We start from the raw sequence: 17,145 nt of genomic DNA, 5'->3' as shown, positions 1-17,145 counted from the left end.
CCGCTGGGCCACTTCGGCCGGCGCTGGTACAAGCCCTTCCCACCAACAGCACTTCAGAACTACCAGTATGCTCTGTTATTTCAGTGAGAGTGTATATGTTCTTCGTGGGGCCACACTCCCCCCTTTGAAGTAATTGTTTGTGAGATGGGTTCTACAGTCGGAAACAACTTGACCTTTACAGAATAGATAAATAGCTGGACGTCTGAACATTTTGTGATAACAAGACGCTGTATTATATCTATGCGTATGGTACGCCACTTGAGATACGACATCGTCAGACGTTGAATACTGCCATTGTTCACGTAGCAGTCTGATAGTGCCCGACAAGTACCTGGGCGGTATAAAAGCGGCTTCGCCAGCTGCACCTCGCTCTCTGGTTCCATTATGACGCGCATAGTCCTCGTCATCGCCGCGGCGTGTCTGCTGGCGCCACCGTCGCTGGCGGCTCCGTGGCTCAGGACTCGCGGCCACGGACGCATCCTCAACGGCACGCCGGCCGACATCGCAGACTTCCCCTGGATGGCCTTCTTGCAGATCCTGGACAGCACCGGATGCAGTGCATCGATCATCAGTAGCACGTGGGCGCTGACGGCAGCGCATTGCGTTCTCTCGGCCCAGACACCCACCGCCCACACGAGCTTGCGTGTCGGCTCGTCCAGCCGCGAGAGCGGCGGCGTTCGGCTCGACATCGCCCAGTTGATCATGCACGAGGACTTCAAGTACCCCACTCAATCACACCCTGAGATCGACTATGACGTCGGAGTCGTCCAGGTGAGCCGACATTTAGGCTACATTTGGGGTTCGTTTGTGCTACAACCTCACAGCTCACTGCTTGCCGGCATAGCCCGGCGATGATGAAACGAGCCAATGAGGCTTACTGGCGCATTTAGTCTGCACCATCATCGCTCGCATGCTGCTCTCTACGATCCTAGTCAGGTGAGGATTGTGTTTGGAGCAACGATAACCAGGCCTGAAGTTTGAGGTGTGTTTTACTCTTTCAAGGTCATGTCAGCACACTGATTGTACAAAGAACTATACCCTGTTTTACACCCTATCTTGGGTAGCATATAAGTACTTTTACATTCCCACCCACACCCATATTCTACAAAGCTCTGTGAAGTGCATAGGAGAGGGTACTCATCACTATACCACACATTAAGGCATGTTCCTGTTACACCCATGTACCTATTGTGAGAAAAATAAGTTTTTAAATGCCTCTGCACAAGCCATAATTGCTTTAATGACAAGCACCATAAGTCATATCTGTAGGAGTTGAAACTTTTAAGTAATATTACAAGAGGTAGTCGCTGTCTGTCTTTAAGCATCTGCCAGCTTGAGTTTTTGTGCCCCTTTGTGACACTTCCTGACAGATCACAACTCATGTTGCCGTGTTTGTATATAATATGTGGTAAATATCCGGACACCTGCCTGAAACTGATTTACAAGTTCGTAGCATCCCTCCATCGGTAATGCTGGAATTCAGTATGATGTTTGCCCATCCTTAGCCTTGATGGCAGCTTCCACTCTCGCAAGCATACGTTCAGTCAGGTGCTGGGAGGTTTCTTGGGGAATGGCAGCCCATTGTTCACGGAGTGCTGGACTGAGTGGAGATATAGATGCCGGTCGGTGAGGCCTGGCACGAAGTTGGCGTTCCAAAACATCCCAAACGTGTTCTGTATAATTCAGGTCATAATTCTGTGCAGGCCAATCCATTACAGGAATGTTATTGTCGTGTAATCACTCCGCCACAGGCAGTACGTTATGAACACGTGCTCGATCGTGCTAAATATGCAATCGCCATCCCCACATTGCTCTTCAACAGTGGGAAGAAAGAAGGTGCTTAAAACGTCAATGTAGGCTTGTGCTGTGATAATACCACGCAAAACAACAAGGGGTGCTAGATCCCTCCATGAAAAACACGACCACCCCACAACACCACCACCTCCGAATTTTACTCTTGGCACTACACACTCTGGCAGATGACGTTCACCAGGCGTTCGTCACACTCACACCATGTCATCGGATCGCCACATTGTATACCGTGATTAGTCACACCACACAACCCGTTCTTCCACTGTGTAATCCTCCAGCGTTTACGCTCCTTACAACAAGCGAGGCGTCTTTTGACATTTACCGGCGTGATGTGTGCCTTATGAGCAGCCGCTGGACGATGAAATCCAAGTGTTCTTACCTCCTGCCTAACTGTCATAGTACTTGCAGTAGATCCTAATGCAGTTTGGAATACCTGTGTGATGGTTTGGATTGACGTTTGCCTAATATACATTACGACCCTCTTCAACTGTCGGCGGTCTCAGTCAGTCAAAAGACGAGATTGGCCTTTACGCTTTTGTGCTGTACGTGTCCCTTCACGTCTCCACTTCACTGTAACATCGGAAACAGTGGACCTAGGGATGTTTAGGAGTGTGGAAATCTCGCGTACAGACGTATGACACAAGTGACACCCAATCACCTGCCCAGGTTCGAAGTCCGTGAGTTCTGCGGAGCGCCCCACTCTGCTCTGATGACTACTGAGGTCGCTGATATGGAGTACCTGTCAGTAGGTGGCAGCACAATGCACCTAATATGAAGAACGTATGTTTCTGGGGTGTCTGGTTACTTTTGATCATATAGTGTATGTCCAGTATTCCCTGACAGCTCTGTCTGGTATGGAACCACACATTTGAGCTATACTCTAGAACAGTGATCTGTAAGCAGTTTCCTTTGTAGACTGGATCCGTTTTCCTGGTATCATATGAAACCACCATACCCAGATGGTAATATGTGTACTTAGCTTATCAGATAGTTTCAAGAATGAGGGCGAAGCGCAAAAAGGCACTTATTTGGATGCAAAACTACCTGGGACTGGAGGCATACAGATCATCACAACCTCTTTATGATGAATGGCATTAGGTGTAACAATCTTTTAAAACTGTTTCTTCTGTTTCATTTAATTTATGGTTATCTTTTTTTCAATATGTCCGTACGAAAATCTACAACTCGCTGTACACGATGTATTTGTGGATAAAAACTGACGAATTACTCCTGAGAGTGAGTAAGATTATGAACTGTTATTCTACAGAAATGACGTTAATAAAATTGAGTCGAATTTTCATGTATATCTATTCTGCTCAACTATACCTAAAACATTTCACTACCCTAGACTGCTATGCTTCAAACATACCTTCTCAGAAATTTCTTCCTTACGTTAACACCTGTGTTTGATACTGGCAGACTTCTATAGGCCAGGAATACCCTTTTTTTTTGCCTGTACTAGTCTGCTTTTATGTTGTTCTTTCTCCGTCCATTATGGGTTATTTTGCTGCCTAAGTAGCACAATTCATTAACTTCGCCTATTTTGTTAGCCCTAATTCTGATGTTAAGTTTCTCGCTGTTCCCGTTTCTGCTACTTCGAATTACTTTTGTCTTTCTTCGATTCACTCTCAGTGCATATTTTGTAGTCATTAGATTGCTCGTCCCATTCAGCAGATTCTGTAATTCTTCTTCACTTTCACTGAGGACAGAAATGTCATCAGCGAATCTTAACACTGAAATTGCTTCACATTGAATTTTAATCCCACTCATGAACCGTTCTTTTATTTCTCTCATTGTGCATTCTATGTATAGACTTAGCAGTAGGGAATGAAGCCTACATCCCTGTCTAACACCCTTTTTAATCCGGCCACAGGGTTCTTCGTCGTCCACTCTTAATGTTCGTTATTGGTTTTTGTACATATTGTATATTACCCATTTTTCCCTACAGCTTACGCCCTATTTTCCAAGGATTTCGAACGTCTTACAGCATTTTACACTATCAAAAGTTGTTTCCTGATAGACAGATGCTATGAGCGTGACTTCACTTTCCTTCAGACATGTTTCCGTTATCAACTTCAATGTCAGAGCTGCCTCTGTGGCGCTTTTACCTTTCCTAAAGTAAACTGATCACCATCTAATTTCTTCTTTTCCATTATTCTGTATATTATTCTTGTCAGCAGCTTGAATGCACGAGCTGTAAAGATGACTGTGCGATAACTTTCCACTTGTCGGCTCTTGCTGTCTTCAGAATTAAGTGGACGATCGTATGTCGCCAGTCTCATACTGGTAAGTTATCACCAACGTGAATAGTCTTTTTGTTACGAATCCTCCGAATAGTTTCAAAAATTCCGATGTAATGTCATCTATCCATTTCGTCTTATTCGATATCGAGGCATCCAAAATCTTTTTAAAGTCTGATAGAGGATTTCCTGTCTTTTCCCCGTCGAGTGCTGTTTCTTCTTCGCTCACATCACCATGTAAGTCCTCCCCTTCATACAGGCCTTCGCCTATTCGCTCTCTCCTCTGCAATTACATTAGTTGTAACAACAGCTCAAAACTTACCTGAGAATCCTTTCAAGAAATTGTGAGACGCAAAAATGTCACAATTAATTTTAAATAACGTTGAACCAGAATACTTAAATACATTATGATTCGACCAAACGTTATTAACGTAATCTCTGTGAATGAGCGATTAGAAGGTGTACTCAGCCTGAGGTTATATTTATTCATTTTTATGCTGATCTACTTCACGTACTGCAAGCTGTTTGACTATTATAGGTGTAAACAATAAAGACGAGTAGAGGACAATGAGACAAGCAAATAATCCTTATAAATGTAAGTCCAGAAACCAATGACTTGTCTGGTTCTTGGTATTGTGACTGAGTACATGAACATCTCCTAAGGGTCCAATCTGTATATGTGCAATTGAGAACAAACATATTAAAATAAATGTTCCATACGGACACCGTTCACGTGGAGGCAGGCATCAGGACATCTCAGCCATACCTGTACATGTTTCAAAATCCAAAATGCATCCTGAATGCGTCGCAATCACCCATAATTTGTTTTTAAATATCCCCACGCAATATCGTGGGTGGAGAGGGATTGGGGGGGGGGGGGGGGGCGTGGAAGCCGCTGTACGAGGTGCGGCTAGAAAAAAACCGGACTAATGCTGGAAAAAACATTTATTTACAATTATTTACAATTTCATGTTATCTCCTTCAATGTACTCTCCTCCTCGGTCTCTACACCGCTCCATACGAATTTTCCACTCTTCATAGCAATGCTGCAGATCATTTTCGGTAAGTCCATACATTACTTCCGTCGCTTTTTCTTTTACTGCTTCAACAGTCTCAAATCTAGTTCCTTTCAAAGCTGACTTGACTTTAGGGAAAAGAAAAAAGTCACAGGCGGCCAAATCAGGTGAGTAGGGTGGATGATCTAAGATGGGAATGTTGTGTTTTGCCAAAAACGTCTTCACTGACAACGCACTGTGAGCTGGGGCATTGTCTTGGTGAAGGATCCATGACTTTTTTCTCCACAAATCGTTCCGTTTTCTCCGTACTCGCTCACGTAGGGTAGTCAGGACGCTAATGTAGTAATGCTGATTCACTGTTTGTCCCTCTGGTACCCAATCAATGTGCACAATCCCGTTGATGTCAAAAAAAAAAAACAATCATCATTACCTTGAATTTCGATTTTGACATTCGTGCTTTTTTTTTGTCGTGGAGAACCAGGAGTTTTCCAATGCATCGATTGGCGTTTAGTTTCGGGATCGTAAGTAAAAAACCACGATTCATCGCAAGTAATAACATTTTGTAAGAAGGTGGGATCACTTTCAATGCTTTCCAGGATGTCAGAACAAATCATTCTTCGGCGTTCCTTCTGTTCAATTGTGAGACACTTTGGAACCATTTTTGAACACACTTTGTTCATGTTGAAACTTTCATGAAGAATCTGCCTAACACTTTCCTTGTCAACTCCTGTTAACTCAGACACTGCTCTGATTGTTAAACGGCGATCTTGTCGAACAAGTTTACCGATTTTTTCAATGTTTTCACCAGTTTTTGCTGACAATGGTCTGCCAGTGCGAGTGTCATCACTGGTGTCTTCGCGGCCATCTTTAAATCGTTTAAACCACTCAAACACTTGTGTTCGCGATAAACAATCATCGCCGTACACTTGTTGTAACATTACAAACGTTTCACTTGCAGATTTTCCTAGTTTGAAACAAAATTTGATGTTAACACGCTGTTCTTTCTGTACACTCAACATTTTCCGACGCACAGACAAAACGTCAACTACTTAAAACAGACGCCACGGGCAGACTGAGTGCAGGAGGCAGATGAAACTCGAGCAGTAGGCGGAGCGAGAGTCACGTGACAGGCCACGCGACTTTCAGCCTTATTGCATTCGTTTTATTGTTTCACCAGTACCAGTCCGGTTTTTTTCTAGCCACACCTCGTATTGCAAGCCAGGTCTGATGCACTTGCTTCCAATAGCTATTTAATTTACCAGTACTCAGGTATGCAGAATGATGATAAAATAAAATGTGGGTAGTACATTATCTCTGTGTAGTCTTTATCTCTGTGTAATTTACGCCTCACTTGAGGTGTTTCGAAACCAGTGAACTTTAGCACGACTGCACTCGCAAATGCGCCGTATTGGGGAAGCCATTGCTTGCCACACCTATGTATATTAGGACTGTTCTTTTTGTGTCTTACTAGACCTTTTCGTTTGTACATTTAACACTCAAACACCATGTATATCTTCTGCTTGCGGATTATCGTCCTGATACTTTAAAAAATAAAAGATAAAACGATATCTCAGGTGAAATAAAGGTATTAATTTCCGGACATTGTTTGCAAATGACATTATCCGCAATGAAGTGAAAAACAGTCTTGTGACCCATCCCAGAATGTTGTTCATGTGTGCTGGATCCAAGCCAGAAAGGACTGTCTGCACTTACTGAAAACATACAAAGAAGGACAGCATCGTTGTTCACATCTTTGATCAATGGGAGAGTGTTAAGAAAATGCAAAAAACCTCAGCTGGCAGGTGCATGAAGAAAGCACAAACTTTGTCACAAAAGACTGCTTACGGCGCATCAACAGATGAATCTAGGAATATACTATGGCCCCCAGAAATCACCAAGACGACATTACACTGATTACACCAAGCACAGAGCCATTTTTCCACTCTCCACGTGTGTGGTACAATTGTAAGTAGCTTCTGTCATGCACTTCACACTGGTTTTCAGAGTGTGGGTGTGGATGGAGATGTAGGAGCAGATGAATTTGTGCAAGAAATGGTTTACGGGGAACAGCCCACCGAACATCGGTGCTGCTAAAGTCACCTCGAAGCCGCCAGCCACAGCTCAAGTATCAGGGCGGGTGATGAGGGATGCGTGAACCGGAACGCAGAGCTGTCCTGGCGTGGACTGCAGTGAGCAGGGCGCGAAGCGCTGCGGTACATGTTAAGTTCGCAAGTGAGACCCTGGTGGCTTCTTCCATCATCACCGGGACATGGTGGCGAGTTGTGAGCAGAAAATCTGTACCATAAACCTAGACCCATGTCAAATGGCTTCACATAAGACCTGAGGGTTTTGATGTCGAAGGCACAGTGTCCGTGTGGTCTGCCTCTAATTATTTTGTCACAAATCATCAGCCGCGGAAAATATTATTATCTTGCTGAAGGTAAAATTTGCGTACCAGGTGCTGTATATAAATGAATAGATCCGCGTGAAGAGTCAGTTAGTTACTGTATCCTTCACCTTCCTCATTTAATCACACGACAAGAGACATAGAGGAGTATCTGGGAATTAAGGCAAGCTTAGACTCCCCCTGCTCAAATACCCCATTGTTTGTTTAATCCACATCGCTGCTCACTCCGTTTCCATTTCTTGAGATCAACACGACCTTAAAATGAAATAAAAGATATGAGCTCCGTCAAAAAAGGCCTCGGAATGTCCAACAGAGCGCCGTGCCATTCTCTGCCTGTAGGTGTCAGAGGATGCGCATATGGAAGGCATATGGTCAGAACACTGCTATCCTAGCCATTATCAGTTTTAGTTAAGGGAAGTACTACTTGTCAGTCAAGTAGTTCCTCAATTGTCCTCACCTGCATACCAACAGTACTCGGGGCCGGCCGGTGTGGCCGAGCGGTTCTAGGCGCTTCAGTCTGGACCCGAGCGACCGCTACGGTCACAGGTTCGAATCCTGCCTCGGGCATGGATGTGTGTGATGTCTTTAGGTTAGTTAGGTTTAAGTAGTTCTAAGTTCTAGGGGACTGATGACCTCAGATGTGAAGTCCCATAGTGCTCAGATCCATTTGAACGGTACTCGGCAGTAATGGACAGTCACCGATCCAAATGCTAGTCAAGCTCAACAGTGTTTAGCTTCGGAGATGTGATGTAAACCGGTGTTACCACTACGGCAAGGCTGTTGGTGACTTAAATGGTATACATTTTAGTAATTCTTTCCCCTATGAAGCTACATTCGGTGAATTAGTGGTAAAGTAAGTGCGGTATATCACAAAAACATATACTCATAGAGGCTATTATTCCAGAAATGCAGTGCAGAAAACGGTGTACACGGTGGCTGGCTCGATTTTCTCTGATGAGTGCATTAACTGAATTGTGGTGTGTGTCGTTATTTGCTGTATGCGGTCATCCACTACAAACTGTTTCACACGCTGAGGTTAGCACCACTGTTTCCTTCACTACGAGCCGTAACACCCCAACGTCGCACGTTATGGCTATCGATACAGTCATCACCACACATACACTCCTAGAAATGGAAAAAAGAACACATTGACACCGGTGTGTCAGACCCACCATACTTGCTCCGGACACTGCGAGAGGGCTGTACAAGCAATGATCACACGCACGGCACAGCGGACACACCAGGAACCGCGATGTTGGCCGTCGAATGGCGCTAGCTGCGCAGCATTTGTGCACCGCCGCCGTCAGTGTCAGCCAGTTTGCCGTGGCATACGGAGCTCCATCGCAGTCTTTAACACTGGTAGCATGCCGCGACAGCGTGGACGTGAACCGTATGTGCAGTTGACGGACTTTGAGCGAGGGCGTATAGTGGGCATGCGGGAGGCCGGGTGGACGTACCGCCGAATTGCTCAACACGTGGGGCGTGAGGTCTCCACAGTACATCGATGTTGTCGCCAGTGGTCGGCGGAAGTTGCACGTGCCCGTCGACCTGGGACCGGACCGCAGCGACGCACGGATGCACGCCAAGACCGTAGGATCCTACGCAGTGCCGTAGGGGACCGCACCGCCACTTCCCAGCAAATTAGGGACACTGTTGCTCCTGGGGTATCGGCGAGGACCATTCGCAACCGTCTCCATGAAGCTGGGCTACGGTCCCGCACACCGTTAGGCCGTCTTCCGCTCACGCCCCAACATCGTGCAGCCCGCCTCCAGTGGTGTCGCGACAGGCGTGAATGGAGGGACGAATGGAGACGTGTCGTCTTCAGCGATGAGAGTCGCTTCTGCCTTGGTGCCAATGATGGTCGTATGCGTGTTTGGCGCCGTGCAGGTGAGCGCCACAATCAGGACTGCATACGACCGAGGCACACAGGGCCAACACCCGGCATCATGGTGTGGGGAGCGATCTCCTACACTGGCCGTACACCACTGGTGATCGTCGAGGGGACACTGAATAGTGCACGGTACATCCAAACCGTCATCGAACCCATCGTTCTACCATTCCTAGACCGGCAAGGGAACTTGCTGTTCCAACAGGACAATGCACGTCCGCATGTATCCCGTGCCACCCAACGTGCTCTAGAAGGTGTAAGTCAACTACCCTGGCCAGCAAGATCTCCGGATCTGTCCCCCATTGAGCATGTTTGGGACTGGATGAAGCGTCGTCTCACGCGGTCTGCACGTCCAGCACGAACGCTGGTCCAACTGAGGCGCCAGGTGGAAATGGCATGGCAAGCCGTTCCGCAGGACTACATCCAGCATCTCTACGATCGTCTCCATGGGAGAATAGCAGCCTGCATTGCTGCGAAAGGTGGATATACACTGTACTAGTGCCGACATTGTGCATGCTCTGTTGCCTGTATCTATGTGCCTGTGGTTCTGTCAGTGTGATCATGTGATGTATCTGACCCCAGGAATGTGTCAATAAAGTTTCCCCTTCCTGGGACAATGAATTCGCGGTGTTCTTATTTCAATTTCCAGGAGTGTAGATTCAATATTGTGTGACTTTCTACTGGATGAACGTTTTATGCATTTGGAAACCCCATTAGAGCAGCAGATTGTCACTCAACGACGTTTCTACGTTACACACCGCCATGTTACACGCTACAATTCGGAACCCTCTAGCGATAAAAGGTTGCAAACTGTTTCAGCGAAGCGGAAATGTCGACCGAATAACATTTACATCTAACACCTCAAGTGTACTGATAACAGAATAAAAAATTTGGCGGCATTACTTTTGAGTACGTATTCGTTTACTCATGCATTTCCGAAGCAAAAGTGTTTGACTATTCTCAATTTTGGCCGGACGCTTTTTTGGAAGGGGGCGGGGGGAGGGGGAGGCAAAAGGTACATCTTTGTAACTCCCAAGTACAAGAGTACCATTAGGTTGGTACATCTCAGTCATACTCTCTGGTTCCGCACAGAACTTGCAAAGTAATCTGATTAGTTTAACCAATCACTCACATCAGGCACACAGCAAGGAACGTGAGTTAATAGGGTAAAAATACGTAACAATTGAACACATTTTCAATCTAGTCTTTCCTCCAGAGACTCGTCAAAACAGTAAAAGGGTGAGATGCAGTGTGATACACATATTAATAACACGCTGGGAAATTCTCAGCGACAAATGTTATCGAACAGAGCTGACGGCAGTATATCATTACTTCTGATTCGATAGTGTACTTACTGTACTGATTAAATTCGTCAAAGAACCCTTTCGTTCTCTGAATTATCTCCTTTTCTCCATTGGATATTTTGATCAATCAGGAGGCAAACTGATTGTTAGAATGTGTTCTCTCTTCATTTGCACAGTAAATACGTGAGTCGTCGGTTCTCTGTGTTTCGTCCACATGGGTGGGAGACTGAATTTTTTGCCACTGCGTCGTCGAGACTTTCCATCATCTGGTTTGCAGTAGCTTGTAATCATCTTCTACATATCTTAGCGTAATAGTATTCGCTAAAGTGCGTGTCAGATGGACGGCTTAAATTGGCTTTATTACGTCGGATACGCAGGTGGCAACTGAATTGAACTTCGTGTCTAAAGCGATCTTTGCACTGTGTCCTATACTTACAAGAATCTGTATGTACTGATTTGAAATAATAATAGTCAGTCAGTTTAAAACCAGGTCTATTTCAGACAAGGCTACTTTATGGGCCCTTATCAGTCTCTCTCAGTCCAATGCCACTCATCCTACTTAGCTTCATATGTCAGTCCCTTTCATGTAGATCACAGTAAGAATATTTCAGTTATTTTTACTTCACTCGAAATGGTGTAAGACTTTATATTATCCCTTCCTTTCTGTGGTTATTAATTATTATTATTATTAAGTGAAACACAAGAAAGTGATAATACAAGAATATATATATATATATATATATATATATATATATATATATATATATATATATATACTCCTGGAAATTGAAATAAGAACACCGTGAATTCATTGTCCCAGGAAGGGGAAACTTTATTGACACATTCCTGGGGTCAGATACATCACATGATCACACTGACAGAACCACAGGCACATAGACACAGGCAACAGAACATGCACAATGTCGGCACTAGTACAGTGTATATCCACCTTTCGCAGCAATGCAGGCTGCTATTCTCCCATGGAGACGATCGTAGAGATGCTGGATGTAGTCCTGTGGAACGGCTTGCCATGCCATTTCCACCTGGCGCCTCAGTTGGACCAGCGTTCGTGCTGGACGTGCAGACCGCGTGAGACGACGCTTCATCCAGTCCCAAACATGCTCAATGGGGGACAGATCCGGAGATCTTGCTGGCCAGGGTAGTTGACTTACACCTTCTAGAGCACGTTGCGTGGCACGGGATACATGCGGACGTGCATTGTCCTGTTGGAACAGCAAGTTCCCTTGCCGGTCTAGGAATGGTAGAACGATGGGTTCGATGACGGTTTGGATGTACCGTGCACTATTCAGTGTCCCCTCGACGATCACCAGTGGTGTACGGCCAGTGTAGGAGATCGCTCCCCACACCATGATGCCGGGTGTTGGCCCTGTGTGCCTCGGTCGTATGCAGTCCTGATTGTGGCGCTCACCTGCACGGCGCCAAACACGCATACGACCATCATTGGCACCAAGGCAGAAGCGACTCTCATCGCTGAAGACGACACGTCTCCATTCGTCCCTCCATTCACGCCTGTCGCGACACCACTGGAGGCGGGCTGCACGATGTTGGGGCGTGAGCGGAAGACGGCCTAACGGTGTGCGGGACCGTAGCCCAGCTTCATGGAGACGGTTGCGAATGGTCCTCGCCGATACCCCAGGAGCAACAGTGTCCCTAATTTGCTGGGAAGTGGCGGTGCGGTCCCCTACGGCACTGCGTAGGATCCTACGGTCTTGGCGTGCATCCGTGCGTCGCTGCGGTCCGGTCCCAGGTCGACGGGCACGTGCACCTTCCGCCGACCACTGGCGACAACATCGATGTACTGTGGAGACCTCACGCCCCACGTGTTGAGCAATTCGGCGGTACGTCCACCCGGCCTCCCGCATGCCCACTATACGCCCTCGCTCAAAGTCCGTCAACTGCACATACGGTTCACGTCCACGCTGTCGCGGCATGCTACCAGTGTTAAAGACTGCGATGGAGCTCCGTATGCCACGGCAAACTGGCTGACACTGACGGCGGCGGTGCACAAATGCTGCGCAGCTAGCGCCATTCGACGGCCAACACCGCGGTTCCTGGTGTGTCCGCTGTGCCGTGCGTGTGATCATTGCTTGTACAGCCGTCTCGCAGTGTCCGGAGCAAGTATGGTGGGTCTGACACACCGGTGTCAATGTGTTCTTTTTTCCATTTCCAGGAGTGTAGGTTTGTAGGTGGCCAAAGATAAATATAAATATTGTTTGTAGGCTTCATACAAATTATTTCAAATGCTTTCGCCGAAATGTAATGTAGATTAAGTCACTGACTTAGAATAAATTGTATCTTTGAAAGTATACATTTTTTGACGAAATAAAATTATTGAAGCTTTGCACATTAGTTAATTGAATAACTTGAAATGATTCTTTCTGCTCCGGCTGTGGTGATACGTTACACAAAAAAATAAATTTAAATACGCCGCGTAATGGCGGCCAATTGTTGCCAGTCAAAGATCACCGCTGCTCGCTTCGCAGAGAGCGAAAACATGTTTTTGTAAATATATTTCCACTATCGCAGAATACACACTTGAATTATTCGCTTCATACGAGAACAAATGGAACAAAAGCTACCGCTTTACAAAAGCCAGCGTACCTTACATACAGCAGAAGAAATGACTGACTCGAAGAGATTTTAAATATCTCTCTTACATATCTCTCTTACATATAACGACAAAGGTAATAATGTTATTTCGAAAACGTTGTGCACTACGATCTCATTTAATATAAATAAGGTCTTTTCATTAAATTTCAATCGATATAGTCTTTCTTTGAAGCTAATTTAATACATTTTCATAATTAATTTGTCGTTTATGTCCATATAATATTATTCAGAGTCCTTCTATTATTTACTTCAAATATATCGGCTTCAATATTTCAAATGGGACACTATAACGTCTTCCAATACTGAATTTTTACACATGCTAACCTATTAAGAAATTAGTCACCCATGTTAAACTGATAGCTGTCATAAACTGCTCATAAATCCCGACTTTTCCCAGTCAGCTTCTCCAAATTATTTCTCAAGAATAATCAGTTACTATCACGATTCAAATATTTCCTTTTATCACTTTAAAACTCTTCACTCTTCAAAATTCACCTTTTCTTTTGGGCACTGGGCCACAGTCCGAGCGTCATCCTTGATCACTATTCACCAACTGACGCCTCCAAGGTCTCGAAGACCGTGCAGTCTATTTGCGATTCACCGCCCTGCGAAACTGTAATGTCCAGAACGTTCTGTTACATCAGTAACATCGCAGCCATAGCAATGAGCTGCATGATACCTTTAGGTAAGGTATTGCGATGGTATAAGTCTCGGGTATTAGGGGTTTAAAATATTGCTGTTATATTGTGCTAGCAAGTGCGATAAGTGTACCTACAGAATCCAGCATACCGAGATGTACTATGAACTTCTCAACCTCAGGTGACGCTGTACATTATTCCCCTGTGTGACCCATTTCACAACATGTGTACCCAAGACTTCTCACAGAGCACGTGCAACGACGTCAGTCTCAACTAATAAATAAGCCAAGGTCGCCAATGGATTTCCTACCCAGAATGAGCAGAGCTTTCAGGAGAAGACTATTTTCATACAATTAACACACTCCATAGACAATAGATTCTGATCAACTTTGATTTATATTTTATACCAATTATTTGCGCAAAAAAGCTAGGCCACGAATCTCCTCATGGTTTTCTTTCATATATATGCGCCCCTGTCCCACTGCAGGGGCCTCCAGTCCGTCTTCTTATATCTCTTCTTTTTCTCCTCTCCTTCTTTCTCTCCCTCTTCTTTGCCGGCTGACACGCCCCAGCTATGCCAGTGACACCCCACATGAGAATAGATCCACCATGTCCTCTACGGTGTGCCCTGCTGGCGAGCACAACGTATCGCCTCGAGATGGCTGCGATGTGCTCGTACCCTACGTGTACCGCAGGATACTGGGACTCATTAGCCCACGCGACCTTTTCACATACTTCAAAGGCAATGTTCCTGCACCCATTCTGATCTCTGAGCATGACATCTACACCTACATTCATACTCCGCAAACCACCTGACGGTGTGTGGCGGAGGGTAAACTGAGTACCTCTATCGGTCCTCCCTTCTATTGCAGTCTCGTTCGTGGAAAGAAGGATTGTCGGTATGCTTCTGTGTGGGCTCTAATCTCTCTGATTTTATCCTCATGGTCTCTCCGCGACATATATACGTAGCAGGGAGCAACATACTGCTTCACTCTTCGGTGAAGGTATGTTCTCGAAACTTTAACAAAATCCCGTACCGAGCTACTGAGCGTCGCTCCTGCAGAGTCTTCCACTGGAGTTTATCTATCTTCTCCGTAACGCTTTCGCGATTACTAAATGATCCTGTAACGAAGCGCGCTGCTCTCCGTTGGATCTTCTCTATCTCTTCTATCAACCCTATCTGGTACGGATCCCAGACTGCTGTGCAGTATTCAAGCAGTGGGCGAACAAGTGTACTGTAACCTACTTCCTTTGTTTTCGGATTGCATTTCCTTAGGATTCTTCCAATGAATCTCAGTCTGGCATCTGTTTTACCGACGATCAACTTTATATGATCATTCCATTTTAAATCACTCCTAATGCGTACTCCCAGATAATTTATGGAATTAACTGCTTCCAGTTGCTGACCTGTGCTATTTTGTAGCTAAATGATAAGGGATCTATCTTTCTATGTATTCGCAGCACATTACACTTGTCTACATTGAGATTGAATTGCCATTCCCTGCACCACGCGTCAATTCGCTGCAGATCCTCCTGAATTTCAGTACAATTTTCCATTGTTACAACCTCTCGATACACCACAGCATCATCTGCAAAAGGCCTCAGTGAACTTCCGATGTCATCCACAAGGTCATTTATGTATATTGTGAATAGCAACCGTCCTATGACACTCCCCTGCGGCACACCTGAAATCACTCCTACTTCGGAAGACTTCTCTCCATTGAGAATGACATGTTGCGTTCTGTTATCTAGGAACTCTTCAATCCAATCACACAATTGGTCTGATAGTCCATATGCTCTTACTTTGTTCATTAACCGACTGTGGGGAACTGTATCGAACGCCTTGCGGAAGTCAAGAAACACGGCATCTACCTGTGAACCCGTGTCTATGGCCCTCTGAAGCTCGTGGGCGAGTAGCGCGAGCTGGGTTTCACACGACCGTCACTTTCGAAACCCATGCTGATTCCTACAGATTAGATTTCTAGTCTCCAGAAAAGTCATTATACTCGAACATAATACGTGTTCCAAAATTCTACAACCGATCGACGTTAGAGATATAGGTCTATAGTTCTGCACGTGCGGTGAGCAGAAATATAAGCCCAGCACCCAGTTATACAACCACTTGCAGTGTGTCACCTCCATTCAGAGTCACAGCGCTGCACTGTCGTCGTCGACCATTGTCATTAGAGAGCCTGTATAGGGGGAGAGTGGTCAACCGGACGATACGGCGGCCATTTTTCTGCCAAACTGCGGGCGGGACTTTTGAATGGCCAGTAGTGGAGCAGTGGAGTACACACTCACCGAATAAAAAGCACAAGACACTATGGCGGAGTCATTCGTTAAATGTCTTTGCTTATAAGAATAATGTGTTATAATCATTTCCACAGAGCCAATTTACAGGTCTGTTTTGAAATTTTACTATGTATATTGTAAGTTGTTTTATATGTAGTAGAAAGCAAAAACGACTTACTTCGCATATATAAGAGTACTTGGTTGGTTTCCACAAGGCTCCTGTTTGATTTATGCCAGCCCTGTTGACTGCGATTGCCCACTTATTTCCTCTTTCTTCATTGCGTGGAAATGCTAACATGCGAAATCCACCTTCGCCTCTATTGGAACAACCAAATGCAGCACAACCTCTGACAACTCCATAAAAATTGAAATAGAATCACGAATTCAGAAGGCTAACAAATGCTACTATAGTCTCTTGACAGTTTTCAAAAGCAAGTTAATTTCTAGGAACACCAAACTACAAGTATACAAATCATTGATTATACCAGTACTCACCTATGGATCTGAAACCTGGACTCTCACAAAAAAAGAGGAAAACAGATTAAGAGTATTTGAACGAAAAATTTTGAGAAAAATATTTGGACCCATAAGAGATAGGATCAGTGATGAATGGAGATTGCTAAATAACAATGAAATTTACAAATTATATAAAGACTCCGATATAGTGGCCAAAATTAAAGCCAAAAGACTGAAATGGATAGGGCATGTCATCAGAGCACCACCAAACAGGACCATCAAGAAAGTGACTGAAGAGATTCCCACCGGAAGACGACCTCTTGGACGCCCACGCATGAGATACTTGGACAATATTCAAGACGATCTCAGAAAACTAGGACATGACAGACAGTGGCAAATTACTTGTAAAGACAGAGCAAAGTGGTTCAACATTGTCCATTCTGCAGCAAAAAGCCTTCATG

At 45.2% G+C, this 17,145-nt stretch overlaps 1 protein-coding gene across 1 annotated transcript in view; it reads left to right on the top strand.

The window, feature by feature from the left end:
- Window positions 1–378: 378 nt before the first annotated feature.
- Window positions 379–17,145, top strand: part of LOC126203948 (trypsin delta-like) — a 35,695-nt gene continuing 18,928 nt past the window's right edge. Inside the window, exon 1 of the mRNA XM_049938341.1 lies at window positions 379–771. Within this exon, the coding sequence (XP_049794298.1) occupies window positions 385–771 (387 nt within the window). The 5' untranslated portion in view covers window positions 379–384. The remainder of the gene's footprint in view (window positions 772–17,145) is intronic.

The sequence above is a fragment of the Schistocerca nitens genome, chromosome 9, assembly GCF_023898315.1.
Source record: "Schistocerca nitens isolate TAMUIC-IGC-003100 chromosome 9, iqSchNite1.1, whole genome shotgun sequence".
NCBI lineage: Eukaryota > Metazoa > Arthropoda > Insecta > Orthoptera > Acrididae > Schistocerca > Schistocerca nitens.
This window is presented reverse-complemented; position numbering and strand designations above follow the sequence as displayed.